General features: G+C 36.6%; 1 protein-coding gene across 1 annotated transcript in view; it reads right to left on the bottom strand.

The window, feature by feature from the left end:
• The window catches only part of LOC310649802 (uncharacterized protein C10orf67 homolog, mitochondrial), a 66,369-nt gene extending 48,565 nt beyond the window's left edge, over positions 1-17,804 (bottom strand). The window contains exons 1-5 of the mRNA XM_083378596.1: positions 17,707-17,804; positions 8,796-8,916; positions 7,448-7,591; positions 6,115-6,189; positions 3,883-4,029 (exon numbers count right to left, since the gene is read on the bottom strand). Coding sequence (XP_083234722.1) covers positions 3,883-4,029; positions 6,115-6,189; positions 7,448-7,591; positions 8,796-8,816 — 387 coding nt within the window. The 5' untranslated portion in view covers positions 8,817-8,916; positions 17,707-17,804. The remainder of the gene's footprint in view (positions 1-3,882; positions 4,030-6,114; positions 6,190-7,447; positions 7,592-8,795; positions 8,917-17,706) is intronic.
• Positions 17,805-18,042: the final 238 nt, after the last annotated feature.

Genomic DNA, 18,042 nt, shown 5'->3' with positions numbered 1-18,042 from the left:
CATTCTTCATATGTTTTAGTCTCCAGATCTTTGATCATCTAAGTTGCTCTTCTCTGATTTTTTCCCCCCAAACTGTCAACATCTTTTTTGTGATATGATGATCAAAATTGGCTGCAGTATTCCAGGTGTGGTCTTACTAGGATTTTATAAAACGGTATTAATACTTCGCGTGATCTTGATTCTATGCTTCTGTTTATACAACCAAGGATTGTATTAGCTTTTTTGGCGGCTGCTGCACACTGCTGGCTCATGGTTAAGTGATCGTTCACTAGGACTCCAAGGTCTCTCTCACAGTTACGTTTTAAAGCCAGGTCTCACCCAATCTGTACTTGTACCTTTGATTTTTCCTGCCTAAGTGTAAAACTTTGCTTTCTCCACATTGAAACTCATTTTGTTGGATAGGGCCCATTGTTCAAGTTTGTCAAGATCTTTTTGGACCCTGAGTTTGTTTTCTAGGGTGTTGGCTACTCCTGCCAGTTTGGTGTCATCTGCAAATTTCCCTTCAATTCCCTCATCTAAGTTGTTGATGAGGATGTTGAAGAGTATAGGGCCTAAAATGGAACCTTGTGGCACCCCACTGCTTACTTCTCTCAATGTGGATGTAGTGCCATTGAGGACTACTCATTGAGTTTGGTTTGGCAGCCAGCTACAGATCCATCTGGTGGTGATGTTGTCTATTCCAACTTTTCTAGTTTACCAAGGAGTATGTTGTGGTCTATTTTATCATATACCTTACTGAAATCTAAGTATAGCACATCCACAGCATTTTGCTGGTCTACTGGTTTAGTCACTTTATCGAAGAATGAAATAGGATTGAAAGTTTTCTGTGTATTGTAGTGCAGATCTCACATGTGTGAATTATACTCAAGGAACATGACTTTTGATTGCAAAGCTCCTTTGCAGAATCAGCACATTTATGGCCTCTTACCATCAACCTAAGGGTTATAACTTTCATATCTTATGCCAGAATGATCCTATAAACTAGTCTTTTAAGTTGGATGGTTCTATAGTATCTCTCTCTCTCTCTCCCTCTCCCTCTCTCTCTCTGACTTACTCACAAACACACACACACATGGACAGAAATAGAGAGAGGGGGGAGAGAGAAAGAGAGAGAGAGAAAGAAAGAGAAAGAAAAAGAAAGAAAGAAAGAAAGAAAGAAAGAAAGAAAGAAAGAAAGAGTGAGTAAGCGAGTTTTGTGGCTTGCAGGTGGGCCAGAATAAGCACATTGTATTCTCTGGTGAAACTCCATAATGTATTTTGAAGTTGGCTTTTAAAAATATTTTCTAGACTTTATTTAAATCAGGATTTCTGATTCAAAAGTACTAACAAATTGGGACTCTTTAAAAGTTAAATCCTGCTTGGCCTTTCTCAGACAAGTGGAAACTGAATGTAGAGGGGAGCTCTGTATGATATCTCACCCTGTTCACATTTATTTATTTATTTATTTATTTATTTATTTATTTATTTATTTATTTATTTATTTATTTTAATCCCATTTATATCCCGCCCTTCTCCGAAGACTCAGGGCCGGATATATTGCCTATATATTGCTAAATCACAAAATCAGGAATGGCATACATGCACTACCTGGATAAAGCTAGAATTTTGGGTCCTAAAACCTTTGCATATGATGATAATATTTGGGCCAGTTCAGGCCAGTGGTCTGCCATTTTGAATATAGCAAGTTAAAAGTCATTCAACTTTAGGAAAGAAAAGTACTGGAATTGTTTCCCATCACTGCCTCTAGTCTCCAAGTTGCCCTTCAGTCTCACCTTTTGCTCTCTTATAACTTTCATATACCAATACATGCCACACTGCTGATTTTATCCCAATGTTTTCTGCTTCAAAATATATATATACAGAAATTACAATGGATGATGGTAAATTGGACTGCTAAATCAAAATAGATTTTGCACAAAAATCCCATTAGGAATTTGTAGTCTTTTGTAATATTTCCGTTTCCCCTTTCTAAGGAAAAACCTGCATATGAGTGTGTTAGCATGATTCAAACCACAAGAGGGGGATATTGTACAGGCTTATTATTCAAGGAACAGCAAGAAGGATACAGCATTTAACTTGATTTAATTTAATTTAAATAAGCAAACATAATTTTTTAATATGAACACACAAACATACAGAATTATATAGGTAATCCTTGACTTGTGGCTAGTTGCGTAATGAGCATTTGAAGTTATGACAGACTAAATAAAAAGTAACTTATGACCTGTTACAACTGCTGCATCAACCCTGCAGTCATGTGATTTCATTTTGGGTACTTGGTAGTTGGTTCCCATTCACAACTGGTTGCAGTATCCTACAATAATATGATCCCATTTTGCAGTGTTTGTTGCCATTTTCTGGCAAAAAAATGTCCATTGGATAAGCTGGATTCAGGTTTACAATGATTAACAACCACATGATTTGCTTAACGACCATGTCATTATTATTAACATTATGGGCTCAGCTGTCATAAGTTGAGTAATGTTAGAAAGGGTCATTCAAGCCACTATACCCAATTCCTTAATCAATGTTCTTTGGCCAAGTTTTGGAGTCTGGCAATGGTGGGGAGCTTTCACAAGGGCTTTGGCCACTGACCATGGTTTGCTTATTTTAAAGTGGTCATAGGTGTGAAGTCACTTTTTTTCAGTGCAGTTGTAACTTTGAACAATCATTAAATGAATGAACTGTTGTAACTCAAGATTACCTCTAGTAGGCTTTTTAGTTTTAAAAGATTTAACTAGCAGTTTTGTATATTGGATATCAGAGAAGCTGAAAATGTTACTAAACAATGTTAACAGAGGTTTCTAGCTGTAAAAATATTGCCATTGGGTTACATCTGGTGAATGATAATAGTCTCTAAACACAGAGTATTATCATCATCTATCAATTGATCCAAAGTCAATATCTGAGGTTTCATCATCTTTTTCCCCAATAATGTCAATATGGCATGGGGAAAAAAGAAACACTTTTTTAAAAAAGATATTAGATTTCATAGCTTTCTAACTGACATTTGTTTCCAGAGATACTGTGCTTAGAGTTGTATTGTATTTAGATCCCAGTACTGTCTATTAAACCAAAGGTGCTATCTATGTGTATTCCAAAGTTGTCCATGTCTGAAAATTAACAACCATTATTGGCTTCCAGCATTTAATACTTGACAATAGATAAGCCTGAAGACAAATTTCCTGTTTCAGAAAACAGAATCTCATTAATTGGTGATTGCATTTTCTATAAAAGGTATTCTTTGAACCAAAGAACCTTCCATACAAAATTTCTAAACTAAGATTTTATTTTCTGAAAATATCTTCCAGATGTTTGAATTGGAACAGGAATTTCTCTTGGAGTCTAAATTAATTTGGGAACAATCTTCTTGGCCTTTTAGTTAAGATCAAAGTTAGTGTCTTATTGCTTTCTTTTTTAAAAAATGACAAAGTTTACATTGATTTCTATTTCATCTGTTATTTCTGTTATTATCTACTCAATTTTCTAACTTTCAAGATTATTTTAATGTTATCTCTGTCTTTTAAGGTTTTTGCTATTTCATGCAGTTTGGTGTCACCTCTATTTACTTTGCGCTCCCAGTTATTTATTAAAAAAATGACACACATGACCTTATTTCATTCTGTGCCTCCAAAATAGCTAGGTTAATGGTTATTTGAAGATACACAAAAGATCCAGGCTAAGCCAAGGTGAGCTCAATTTAATCACCTAGTGTGGGAGAGAGACAGACAGTGTAAACTCCAACGAAACTGGAAAAAAAAGATTTTATTTTAAGGTAGATTTATCTTTGATGGATTGCATCAGACTTGCTGGACCACAAGCTTAATAAAGCAGATCTTACAGCTGGCCTAATGACTTTAATGGCTGTGAAAAAGAACATACCTTTTCATCTCTCAGATCTTTCTCTTCCTGTAACAGCGCTGTTAAATATTCAATTTTATCTGCTTGCTCATCAATGATTCTCCTTAACTTATCTACTTTTGCAGCTGACAAATCTACTTTACATTGTTCATCAACTTGTACATATTTCTGTCAAAACAAAAGGAGGAATAATGAGAGATCCCATTGTAGCTAGTTGTCCAGTTAGAGAATACAACAAGAGCAGCTTCAGGAGGCACATGGGCTATAAATGTGTTTTACCATTCTTTTTGGTCTGATCTAAAGAAAAAAGAATAAGAGTTTTTGTGTTTATTTTAATTAAGAGGTGGCCAAAGAAGGTGCGGAGAGGTCTGAAGTTTTATGATACAGCAGTTAATGTCCCACCAACTTCCCAAACTTTAACCCACAAGGTAAAACATCACAAAGAAATTATTTCCCTGGGGGAGTGGGTTGGTTCAGATTAGGAAACAGTGGCAATCACTGCAGAGCAGGAATTTTTAAAAAAATTATTTAAAAAATTTATCTAGTGACCATCTCACTGAACATGACTCTGGGCCATGTAAAAGAACATTTCAACAGTTAAAAGAAACCCTTATAAAATATAAATAAAAGCAATAATGCAGTAGGAGAACATCCATCTAAGCCCAATATGACCATCATGTGGACTTCCCCATGGAACCCACGGCTGCTGGAAAAAACACATTTTCAGGGCCTTCCAAAAGACTAACAGAAATGGTGCTAACTCCTATCCTGAGGGGGCATGATGTTCTAGAGGGCAGAAGCCCCAGCAGAAAAAAGCATACTGTTTAGGTCCCATCAGATAAAACTCTATAGCAAACAGGACGTGCAACACACCCCTCCTGCAGGCTCTGATGGGATAGGCAGATGGTATTCCCTCATATAGCCTGACTCCATGTTATGTAGGGCTTCAAAAGTCAAGACCAACATCTTGAATTGCACCTGGAAGCAAACCAACTGCCAGTGCAGCTCATAGAACAGAATACAATGAGTGCCATCCTAGAAGCACACATAAGTAACATAAAGGAGGAAAAATGCAGTGGCTGTACTTCCATCTTACAACAGTTAAACTCCAAATCATCATCAATTTAACAGCTAAATTTGGGACGAATAGGACTGGGCCTTAAATCCATGTAGTCAAGTACTGAAGGTCAGAGTGGCCTGCTAGATGAGTCAGTGAAACTGAGTATGATAGGACCTTCCACTTTTAGCATTCAGTGTGGAAAGGTTACAGCTTGCAATTCAGAATGTAATGAACAGCTACCAGTATTTGTAGCCACTGACAGAATTAGCTTCCATAAACTAATACAGTCCTCTTTAAAACATTCAGAGTTTCTGTTATTATAAAATGAGCCTTGGTGGAGCAGTGGGCTAATGCCTCCTTAAGTAACACCAGCTGCCTGCAATTAGTGCAGGTTCGCATCCCACCAGGCTCAAGGTTGACTCAGCCTTCCATCCTTCTGAGGTAGGTAAAATGAGGACCCAGATTGTTGGAGGCAATTAAGCTGACTTTGTAATAATGCCACTTGGGGGGGGGGGGTGAAAGCCCTAATAAGCAGGCATATACATAGAATGAAGGCTACTGCTAAGCTTGTAAGCCGCCCTGAGTCTTCGGAGAAGGGCGGGATATAAATGGAATTAAAATAAAATAAAAAATAAAATAAAAAATTATCTAATCTCTTTGAATGTATTTCAATAGATGGAGTGGCAAAGTTCAGTTGGGACTAAGGAAGCCAATGTATTCCAGTGATCCTGTTACACTTATGTAAAAATTGTTTTACATAATGATTGGGCAGAATCACAGCATATACACAAGAGAACTACACATGTATCCACACTGACACATTAGACTTTTAGAATGTTTCACGTGTGTTATTTTATCAATTCAGGTTCTTAATCAGAAAGTTAAAACCTTGAAAAACATTGCTTCAAATTCCAAATTTAATCTGGTAAACAGGAGTAAGTTATATCTCTCTACTTTTTCAAAAAAAATTTTTACATGGCCTGACTCCAAGTGACTCTGGGCAATTCACAAACACAGAAAAAATAGCAATAAAAAAATAGTAGAATAAAGGCAAAGAAGGAAAAAGGTGGTAACAGGTAACAATGAGAAACATAACATACTGTTCAGAAAAACCTTCAACCATTCTAATAAAAAGTCAGAGCAAAAAACATATATTGTATTAGATGCCTCAAGTAAACACAGTAGCAACTCACTGAATAGTGCATTCTAAGAATAGCAAGCGCATCACTTAGTTGTTGTTGGTAGCTATATCGTGTTTTGATTTCTTTCTGTAATTAAAAAAGAAAGGATTCATATTTGTATGAATTATTGAATTAATAAAAATAACAAACTGAAAAAGTAGGTTACTATCCAAACAAATAATTCCCATTGTAGAAAAAAGTTCTTATCAAATTTTTCTTTTATTTTTTTAATTTTTTTTAAATTTTTTTAAAAAAGATTAAAATACGGAGCTACTCTACAGTGTGAACTATAAGTCAGTTTGTCTGGAGCTATCTGCTTCAGGGTTCTTAGAGTGCACACCATAAGAATTTTAATCTAGCATATCTGGAAGACATTACTGAATTTACTGGATCTGATTTTTGAGACTTATAATTGCAACACAACTGCTGGTTGCCAGTCTTGAAAAGCCTGAATTATGAGATCCTGTACAAAATAATCAAGGAAGGAAAATCATGAAACATAAACATTCTTTTTCCACATACAGTATGAGGGGAACAGGGGAAAAATGGGGGCTAATCTGTCTTTCTTCTCTGCTGTGTAGTAAGTTAGTGGTCAAGTATGTGTATGGAAGAACAACTGAAGAAGAAATAATTTACAGGTAGTCCTCAACTTACGATCACAAATGAGCCCAAAATTTCTGTTGCTAAGTGAGATAGTTAAGTGACTTTTGCCCCATTTTACAACCTTTCTTGCCACAACTGTTAAGTGAATCATTGTAATTGCTAAGGTAGTAACACTGTTGTTAGGGAATCTGGTTTCCCCATTGATTTTATTGGTCAGAATGTCCCATAAGGTGATCACCTGACCTCGGGACAATGCAACCATTATAAATATCAACCAGCTGTCAAGCAACCCAGTTCTGATCGTGTGACCATGGGGATGCTGCAATGGTTGTAAGTGTGAAAAACCCTCATAAGCCACCTTTTTTCAGTGCTGTTGTAACTTCAAACAGTCATTTAAACAAAAGATTGCCAGTTGAGGACTATCTGTATAATCCATAGTGAGACAAGGAATTAATTTTAAAACCACCAGTATCCCTTAGGATCAGCCTGCTGCCCGAATTTTAGGACTGACTTACAAGACTAAATCTCCTGCTTTAAATAGCCATCCAATCATCTTCTCCTTCTCTTCTTCCTCCCCCTTAAATAAAAGTTCTGAAGAACTTAAATACTTGCACTCAACTTTTATATTAATTTGATTGGCTTTTTCCTAATTACCTACTTATTCTTTTATCAGCTATTTATAAACAGCACAAGGACAATCATGCACTGGTGCAAAATGAAGATAAAGGAGGTTAACTTGTACCTCCTTATAAAGTTTCTCAATGTCTTCCAGTCGGTCATTTATTTCTAGCCAGAGTTTGGATGCATATTCCTGTATTTTTTCCTCATACTGCATTTTCAGAATATTTTTATACATGGCAAAGTCATCACAGAGTGAGTACGTAAACTAAAAATACAAAAAAGAGAAGTGTTATATGAATTCATAACTTCTTTTGGAACTGTTGTGATTACAAAAAGTTGATACTGACCATGATGGATTTTTTTTTTGTTACCTTGATTTCACTTTCTGCCTCAATGTTTTGTGGGTATTTGAAAATAAAGAAGAAATAATAAGAAAGCGGATCAGAAATGCAAATGTAAATATCAGTGAATCAGGCGTCTAGTCATGCCGGCCACATGACCACGGAGACATCCTCAGACAAGCGCTGGCTCTTCGGCTTTGAAATGGAGATGAGACCCGGCCCCTAGAGTTGGAAACGGCTAGCATGCATGTGCCGGGGAAACTTTACCTTTTACTTATAGACATATGAATTCTATACAGATTTTACATGCGAACTAGCCCTCATATAAACAAGGGCAGTTAGTTTAGTTTAGTTTAGTTTTATTGGATTTCTATACCGCCCTTCTCCCTAGGGACTCAGGGCGGTTCACAGGGCATATATAAATAGGTATACAAAAATTAAAAGAGAATTAAACCATGCCCAATTAAAATACAGCAATAAAAAATAATAAAACCAATTAGAAAACCCATATTCCCCTTCAGGCCAGACCAGCTAACTCAAACAAGTGGGTCTTCAACCCGCGACAGAAGGATCGGAGGTCCGATGCCATCCGGAGCTCAACCGGCAGTTGGTTCCATAGTGCCGGGGCACCCACAGAGAAGGCCCTCCCCCTGGGGGCCACCGGTCGACATTCCCTGACTGGAGGCACCCTGAGGAGGCCCTCTCTGTGGGCACGCACAGGGCGGAGGGGAGTTGACGCCGGCAGCAGGTGGTCCTCGAGGTATCTCGGACCATGCCATGTAAGGACTTAAAGATCATAACCAAGACCTTGAACCTCACCCGGAAGACAACTGGTAACCAATGCAGCTCGCGGAGCAAAGGTGTAACATGGGAGTACCGGGAAACTCCCAAGACAACTCTCGCGGCCGCATTCTGTACCAGTTTGAGCCTCCGAGTGGTCTTCAAGGGAAGCCCCATGTAGAGAGCCCCATGTAGAGAGTTAATCACATGGACTGCAACAATTCAATTCAATGCAATTTATGTATTCTCTAACTTCAAACTGACTCTGGGAGGCTTATAATAAAGCAAGGCAAGGTAAAAAGCACAATAAATATAAGAGAATATCTGAAAGATGGTAATTATAGTTACCTCTAGTAAAGCTCTTGTCATTGTTGCAAACTGTTTCAGATCTCCTACTTCACTTATCTCAGTTTGAGTGGCATGATCAGAGATGGCAAAACCTATTTTTAGGTCCTCTGAAATGCTAGGCCTGCAGATTTTTTTTTTATATAAAAAAAGTAGTTATGTTAAACAGCAGAGATTCTTTGCCTAATAGAAATTAGCATTTCATTTTTCAAAATGATCCATTTCTGTTTCAGTTATATATCTTCATAACTGGAATAGAATTAATTCCTATATATTTTCCAAGCAAGCCTATTTATAGTTTCTTGATTTTCAACTTAAATACAGTGCTTTTGCCTGATTGATCTTGATCTTGCTTTTATTATTCTGCAGTAGAATGTTATAATTCTCTCATTTGGGAGATGGTATAGCCAGATACTAGGAAAAGGTAAAGAGTCCTGTTTAACACAATCAGAAATCTTGTTCTTGATAGCAATATGAAGTGGCTTCCATTTCATTATCTTCCTAATTTTTTTTTTCCAGTTTCCCAATCTAGTCTCTGGGATTTCCTAAGCATTTTGGCCAAATGTTAACCAGGTCTAATCCACTTTATCTTTTTGAAATTAGTCCAGGTTGGCTATGTGCTGCCAACTGATGGGCATTATATAGAGCAGAGGCTCCCAATCTTTTAGGCATCAGGGATCAATTCTGTGGGGACAGGTTTTTCCTTGGAGCAGAGGGGGCGTGGTTTTGTGTGCTGCCTGCATCCGGTGGACGGGGCTTTGCTTGTTTGCACAGCCTGGTTTCTAGGGTTGGGGACCTCTGATATTGAGGAAATTCCAGATTTAATTCAGGGCATTTCTCGAAACAGCAGATGATACGGAAAATCTGCACTTGAAATCTAGATAACTGCATCCGGTACAATTTGCCCATCTAACCTATGAATGTCTAACTGTCTGACCAGGTAATTTACATAATGCTCTGTTCTAGTACCAACCAATTTCAAACAAACCAAGAAAAATGATGTAACAAATAATTCAGCAAAGAACAGTGAACAAAGAACAACAACAAAAAACAGTAGTGCAGGATAAACTCAAAAACTTAGATTTAGTTCTTTTTATTCAAGATCAGCCTATAGCTCTTCCCCAAATGTTTAAGATTCACATACTCACATTTCAACATAACTATCTCACAATACCCATTCACCTCAAGAGAAACTCTTTCCTCTTATAAACTAGAGTTCCATCTTTTATGCATCTCTAACCTATCCTAATGTTCTCTGAATCCCATCCCCTTCCACCTTAGACTTTTTCTTTCTGGTTATGACCACACAACATAGTTTTCTAGTTGTAACTACTATGGTCTAGTCATTTCAGTTTTCTGGGTTCCCAGTGAATGAATGAAGCTAAACCTAGAAGTCAGGATTGCCCAACATATTAGACCAAAATGTGGTTGACTAATTCATGGTTCAGTGGGATTTGTAAATATAGATTCTATGTACATAGCTAACCAGCTCTTTAGCTATGTCAATGTGTCATCTTCAGCACTTCACTAATTTCTGTGTTGATGTCATATCTATTCATATATATTTTGCAAAAGCAGGTCATACAAACAAGCCAATACATAATAAATATTCTAGTTCTAGCATATTTGGAGTTCTACTTAGACATAAGCCCATATCAAAGAAGACTAAATACTTATCTAAGCATCAGTGTAAGATAACATGTATTATACATAAAATACAATATAATCATGACCAGTTTTCTTTCTTTCTATCTATGATATGAGAGCCATATCATATACAGTGCTGTAATTAAAATTCTTAACATTCTATGAAATAGCTTGAGTGAAATAGTTGACTGCAGTCTCATGAGGTTACCCACAGAACTGCAGCTTTTAAAGGAAGAAACCTAAATCTGGAGAGGCTCCACCTACTGTGGCTAGGTTAAAAAAAACTATTTGTGAGTTGGGGTCTCTGTTGTGTTTTACATGGTTGGTCTTGTTCAGAATCCTGATTCCTGGTTAGCTGAATGATTAATTAGTTTTGATTTATAATTCCTGTCTCTTTTCATGCAGTGCTTTATGGCTCAGCCATAAAAATAATTAATTTCTGTGTATTATAAATTTATGACTTTTGGTAGCCCTAGCATAGCAGGCTTTTAGATCAAAACATGCCTCATTTGCCACACTACAAAATGTGGGGAAAGCTGGGATAATACCTAAAATTGAATTTAGTTCAGATTGATTGAATGCAGTTTATAATTGCTTCTTATGTACTTAGTAGCTTCCACTTTCAATTACATTAGACTTCTTTCAAGTTGATAGAGAGACTTTTGTGGCCCATATGTAGCATGAGACTGGATTGAATAATTTAACTATCTTGTGCCTTCAAGTGGTTCTCTAAAGAGTCTGCACTATAAGCTAACTGTGTATACATGATTCAGCATACTGACATTTTCAGCCTACAGTGGCATAAAACATTCTTCAGAAGTAATTAAGAAAGGTTCCCCCCCTTCCTTAATGCCCATTGTCAATTTATTTGAAAAGCCTGTTATTTTGCTTAGTGTGGTTTTGTGGGGACAGCTTGTAATGTCTAGATATCTTGGAGATGGAAACTATCCAAAGATTCACTGGCTTTGGCAGTTTTGACAAACAGATGCACACAGTGACTGCTTAGTCTTCTGACTGTCAAATCAGACTGAGTCAACACATACGTCACCCAAGCTAAACTTAGCTCATTCAGAGAGGGAACTCTTAATGCAGAACTATAATAAGACACATGATAATGCCATTCTTAAAGCATCTTATGTGTTAAACAATTCCTTGCCATAATCACCCCTAGTTTGTGTTATACAAGTGATTCTGTGTGAATTTGCGCCATGTTTGAAACTCTTCCAATGGGAACCTGAAATATTCATCTGAGGAGCAGGGAGGATAAAGATCTTTCCTGGTTCTGAATGTGGCCCCAGAGATACAACTGAGTTTTAAGAGTCTATATGGATTGGGGTGGCCTATGACTGTTGTATTGCCAATGAATAAATAAGCCAACCAGCAACCACATGTGAGAGTTATTTCTCATACCATTGGGAATGATATCTATTGAAACAGTAAATAGAAGCAGATAGCCCTTCATTCATATAGAGGCAAGCTTCCAGTCCTGTACATAAAAAAGCAGGAAGAGGTGAAAGAGTTTAGCCACCCTAAATTGCATGTACTGTACATTGGTATCTCATTCAGAAATAAAGGATTAACTGAAATTCTCATGTTGCAGCCATTATCTTCCTTCTTGTAAATAAATTTTTTAAATACTTGTTCCTTGAATTAACTGTTAACTGTAGAGACTGCAAGAAAGGCAGGCTGGCACCATCCTCAACTGGGCCCAATATGCAACCAGACAAGTTAACTGTGGTGTATTACCATCTATATTTATCAGCATCGGTGGGCAAAGCTAATGACCCAATGCCACAATTTATTTAGTTGCTCACAGAAGCTTTTTAGTACCAGCCTTGCCGGGTACGGATAATGTAGTTTAAGCATTTTCTTCTCACAGGTACCAAGTAAAGTCCTTTGGGCAGCTCCAAAGCAGGACATGAATATAAGAACTCCATCCTTTCTAGCAATGGATATTCAATGATGTGTAGATTTTCTAGCATCTTTTAGTCAACATTGCAGTGAAGTAACAAACTTCATATTATTTTAGTGACATCTGGTCTAGGGAATTAGGAATACATCATAGGGCTGTTCAATGATATGTTTGCTTTGATTTTAGGAGTCTATAAGTCACCAAGACTAGCAGGGAACTGATCTAAACCTATTTTAACATAATCCACATTGGTCATGACATTGTGATAGTTTATTCCACAGATCAGGAGCCCTCAATCTTTTGTAAGTGGGGGGAGGGGGCTTCACAATATGCCTGTATGGGACAAAAACTGTTATAAAGCACTGATTTACCAGAATATTATCTGCCTCTCCCTATAATATCCCCAGTACATGGTATTGTCTATTACCCTTACTTGACTTTGTTCTCTTTCTGGTTTAGGAGCACAATTCCAGACCAAACATTTTTGTTTATTTTTTTTCCCAAAGAACATTCTAGGAGGCCAAATTTATCTTTAATTCTAAGGCTCATGTAAAATAAAAGTGTGGGAAAATAAAAAGCTGTTTCAAGCAAAATCAAAGTATTTTTCCAAATAACCCTGTTCCTTTTAAATTGAAACGCCTTCGCTATATCCCATTCCTTATTAACTGATCCTTTAATTGAGAAATGCAAAAATTTTGATTCAGGGAGCTTACATATCCCAGGATTTGGCTTTCAATGATACCCTTCCCTCCTGGTCATCTTTAAGAGAATAATCTTTCTCCCTTGGAAGTAAACTATTTTTAAATAATAAAAATTAAAAATAAAACAATATAAAAATGTCTATGAAGATTAAATAATGGTTGTCTCAAAGCCAACTGAATTTACTTTGTTTTTCCTTGAAGATGTTTCACTTCTCATCCAAGAAAATTCATCAGTTCCAACTGGATAGTGGTAGAGATGAAAGGATCACTAATGGTGAGAAATCTGTCTGACAGAGAGCTTCTTCAAACAGAAAAGAATGTTCTATCCAAAGGACTGAGTTTTGCAGTAACACCAGAACACCTACCAATTGTAGATCTCATCAGAACCATAGAGTCAGCCATCAGGAACAATAGATTGGCAGAACCAGAGGCAGAGCAATTAAGAATGAAGGTATCTGCAGCCCTCACCAATGCCAAAACACCCTTTCCAATCTCATAATTCAAAAAAGAAGAGCAGTGACATCCCTAGGAACAGACCCAAGCATCACTATCTTGCCAGCTGACAAAAGCACCAAACAAGGGAGAAAGGGAGGAAATATATTACTTAAAACATTTCTAAAAATGACAGAAGAACTTTGTATTCAAGATATATGGAGAGAGAAAAATCCAAAGAAATTACAATATAAATCATGGTCTAGAATTGATATGATATGGACAACTTTGGAACTTAAAATGCTGATACAAGAAGTTGAGATAGAAACAAAGGTTTGGGCAGACCATAACCCAATAAAGGTGACTTGGAGAGGAACTAAGAAAAAACTTAGATGGTCTTTGAATAAATCTATACTGAAAGAAAAAAATTCTTACAATTATCAACAAAGGAAATGGATTTTTACTTTAAAATAAACAAGAAAGAAGAAACATCACTTCAAAATGTGCGGGATACAGCTAAAGCCTATTTACCTTAATACCTAAAGAAGACTTTGATTTAACGCAAATAAAAAATTATAGACTAATATCATTATTAAATATAGATTACAAAATCTTTGCTTCAATAATGGCAGAAAGACTGAAGAAATTTCTGATCGAATTTATACACAGAGATCAGAATGGTTTTTTACCCAAAAGACAGATAAAAAGTAATTTAAGAATGATTCTTGATGTGTTAGAGTATTACGAAATTCATCCAGGGAAACAGATGGCTCTAATATTCCTTGATGCACAGAAAGCATTTGATAATGTAAACTGGCAATTTATGTTTCAGCAACTTGCAGAAATGGACTTTGGAAAAAAAGTTTATAAATGTAAACAAAACAAGTTATTGTAAACAAACTGCCAAAATAACTGTAAATGGAGATCTTACAGAAAACTTCAACATTAAAAAGAGCACAAGACAGGGATGTCCACTATTTCCATTACTATTCATATTAACATTGGAAGTACTGAATAGAAACATTAGACAAGATATAGAAATTAAAGGACTTGAGATAAAAGATGAAAAATACAAATTACAAGCATTTGCAGATGATCTGGTTTTTATACAGGAAGATCCACTGGAAATAAGCACTAAGCTTTTGGAGAAAATAGAAAAAATTGGAGAAGTGGAAGGATTGTCAATAAACAAAGAAAAGACCAAAGTGCTAACAAAGAATTTAACAGAAAAACAAAAAAATAATAATCAACTAACAAAAAATAATAATCTTCAAATAGTTAAAAAAGTTAAGTACTTGGGAATTTATTTAACAGCAAGATGTGTAACAGTAAAAGAAGATAATTATGTAAGACTGCTAAAACAAATAAAATTGGATTTGGAAAAGTGGAAGAATCTCTAACTTTCAATGTCAGGGAGAATAGCAACAGTGAAAATGAATATCTTACCAAAAATTCTTTTTATATCAGATGATCCCTGTAAGGCTGGGAAAAGCCTTTTTTGATGAACTGAATACAATAATATTAAAATTTATCTGGCAAGGAAAAAAAGCTAGAATCAAAGTGAAAATGCTACAAGAAGCAAAAGATAATGGAGGATTTGGACTGCTGGACTGGAGGTTATATTACCAAGTAACCATTCTAACATGGCTTAAAGAATGGATAATGCTTAGAGATAAAAGATTACTGTACCTAGAGGGTAAGCGACTCCATACATATATGAATTCCCCAAAATTCATAAAGATGGAACTCCATTCAGACAATTGTCAGCAACATCAACTCCGTCACAGTACTTATCACGTCAACAATTGACAGGACTTTGTCAACAAGGTTTGGAAACTAAAAGTAGATCCAGATGAGACTATGGTTTCTTATGATGTGACTTCACTTTTTACTGCAACCCAACAACTGAAGTTGCCATGGTAGTGAAGAATGACTTCTACAAGAAGGACATTAGGCATAAAACTAACAGCCCAGACCGCACATGTGCCATATTGGACCTCTGCTTGACCGCTACCTATTTTATATGCAGTGAAGGTGTCTACAGACAAAAACATGCCTGCACCATGGGTTCACCTGTGTCCTCCATTGTGGCCAATTTCTACATTGAAGAGAAGCGCTAAGTTCCTTCCCAGGAATTCCACCCACACACTGGTATAGATATGTGGATGATTCCTGGGTCAAGATTAAAACATAGGAAGTGGAAGTTTCACCAAACACATCAACTCTGTGGACAGATACATTAAGCTCACATGGGAAGATGTTAAGGAAAACAGTGTGGGTTTCCTGGTCTATGCAGTGCACATTAAGGAAGACAGAAGCCTAAACACTGAAGTTTACAAAAACACCCCTTGCTACACACTCACAGATCAGTATTTATATTTTGATTCTCACCACCCACTGGAGCATAAAATGGGAGTGGTCAGAACCCTACACAACTGGTTTGAAAGTTTGTCTATCAATAAGGAGGGAAAAGAAAAAGAACTAAAACATATCAAGGAAACCCTCTGAACTTGTGGCTTTCCCAGCTGGGCCTTTATCAAATCCAGAAAGAGACCCAACTGGAGCTCCTCCATAACAGATAAAGAAAAGAAGAAAAATGAAGCAATGTTGTCATTCCATGTGTTGAAGGAATATCTGAAAAGATCAGGAGGATTTTCAATCAACACTACATACATGCATATTTTAAAACCAAGAATATACAAGGCAGAAGCTTGACCACCCCAAGAATACTACACCCAGACACAAACTGAGCAATGTGATATATGCAGTACCATGCAGTGAGACATGTGCAGATCTGTACTTTGAAAAAACAACCACTTCACAAATCCATGGCATAATATAGGAGAATAAATCCTTCAGGACAAGATTCAGCAGTTCATATGCATTTGAAAGGCAAAGGTCACTCTTTTGAAGATAGCGGTCCACATTGGTTTGAAAGAAGGGTAAAAAAGGCCACTTATGTTAGAACTGAACAGTCCTCCCTCAACAGAGGGGGAGGAATATGACACCACCAATCTCTTTGTCTACAACACAGTCCTTTCAGCAGTTCCAAGAAGATTCCACTCCCATTTGCCCTCTGATTCAGGTCCCCCTGAGGGCACAGATAAACTCCCAAGTGACCTCAATGGCTTTCAGAGAGAATTCTAATGACCAGATGACTGCAAAGAAATATAGTCCTTCTATCCTCCCCCATCCAGTCTGATCTGATGAAGCTTCTTAGATGAGAAGTGAAACATCTTCAAGGAAAACAAAAGAAGTCCAACTGAAAAAAGCATCTCAGAGACAATATATAAAAATGTAAGACATGTACTTCCATGTTTCATTCATTTTGTGGAATCTAATGCAACTGGGCTGCCTTTTCTAAACCCAATTCTATCTGCCTCTGAGTTAGTTGCATAGCAGTAATGTTCATCTCCATTATTTAATAGCAGAAATTTGTTTTACTTCATAAGTTGTTACACAGGGCTCAACTATACAAAGTACGTATATAAGTGTTTAAATATGGACTATGACACAATAGCATACGGTAACTATATACTTTAAGTAAAATATTAAATATCTCTGTATATATAGTACATATACTGTATGGTTATTCATGATAACCAAAGGCATATGAGTTGGCTCTGTTTAAAAATGACTATTGTCCTTCAGGAGGGTGATATGAAAATTATTAATGAGATCATGTTCTGATGACTCCATCACATACATGTAATTCATGGATGCATTGTTTCTAAATGAACTGTCACTATCACATAACCTAAGCTATCTTATAAGCTTCTTACCCAGATAATTTGAATACATAAAAGCTGTATTATTTCTGAGCAGTTTCAATTAATTACTTCTAGGTAGCTAATGAAGATTTTTACCAAGTTTGAGATTGGGTTTTTTAATCTTTATTCTGCTTTAGCTTTGCTGTTTCCTCTAACGCTACTGCTTTATTGGTTTCATGTTTTGGGCTTTTATACTGTCATTATATGATAATTGTTTTAAGCCATTGTAGGCATATCCCACACCAGGAGGATGGAGTGGCAGAATATTTTAATTAAAAAAAGAGATAAAGTAATTTGAAATGAAGCGTATCTATATACATCCCATCTGAAGAAGTCTTGAGTATCTAACCCATACCCCTCATACCTCCACCAGATGTTCTCCCTCCCTTTTATTCTTATACTTGATTATGAATCCTCCCAAAATGCTCCCTGCAGCTGGTTCAGCATTTTACCGGTAGTCATTTTCCAGTTCCTCTAAACCACAAGGCAGAGTTAAAAGTTCTAGGATGTTTGGCGAGAGGGTCAGCTTCTGGGTTGAAAGCAGGGTAGAAGTCTGCTCAATGGTTTTAAGATCACTATTTTCATTGGAGTGGTAGGCAGACACAGGAAGTGTATGGGCTTTGGCCATCTTTCTTCCTCTTTTAGAGTCTTGGAAAGAACATGAGTAAGGAACCAATCATGGGTTACCATGGCAGCAATGTGGAAATTCTGTGTTTACTACTGTATTTCTATTCCTTCTTGAACAAAAAAGTAATTCTAGCTGGAGAAGACTCTGCTAGAGTGAACAT

This window comes from Vipera ursinii (assembly GCF_947247035.1).
Source record: "Vipera ursinii genome assembly, chromosome: Z".
Classification (NCBI taxonomy): Eukaryota; Metazoa; Chordata; class Lepidosauria; order Squamata; family Viperidae; genus Vipera; species Vipera ursinii.
The sequence above is the reverse complement of the archived record's forward strand: the minus strand, read 5'-3'. Positions and strand labels throughout refer to the sequence as shown.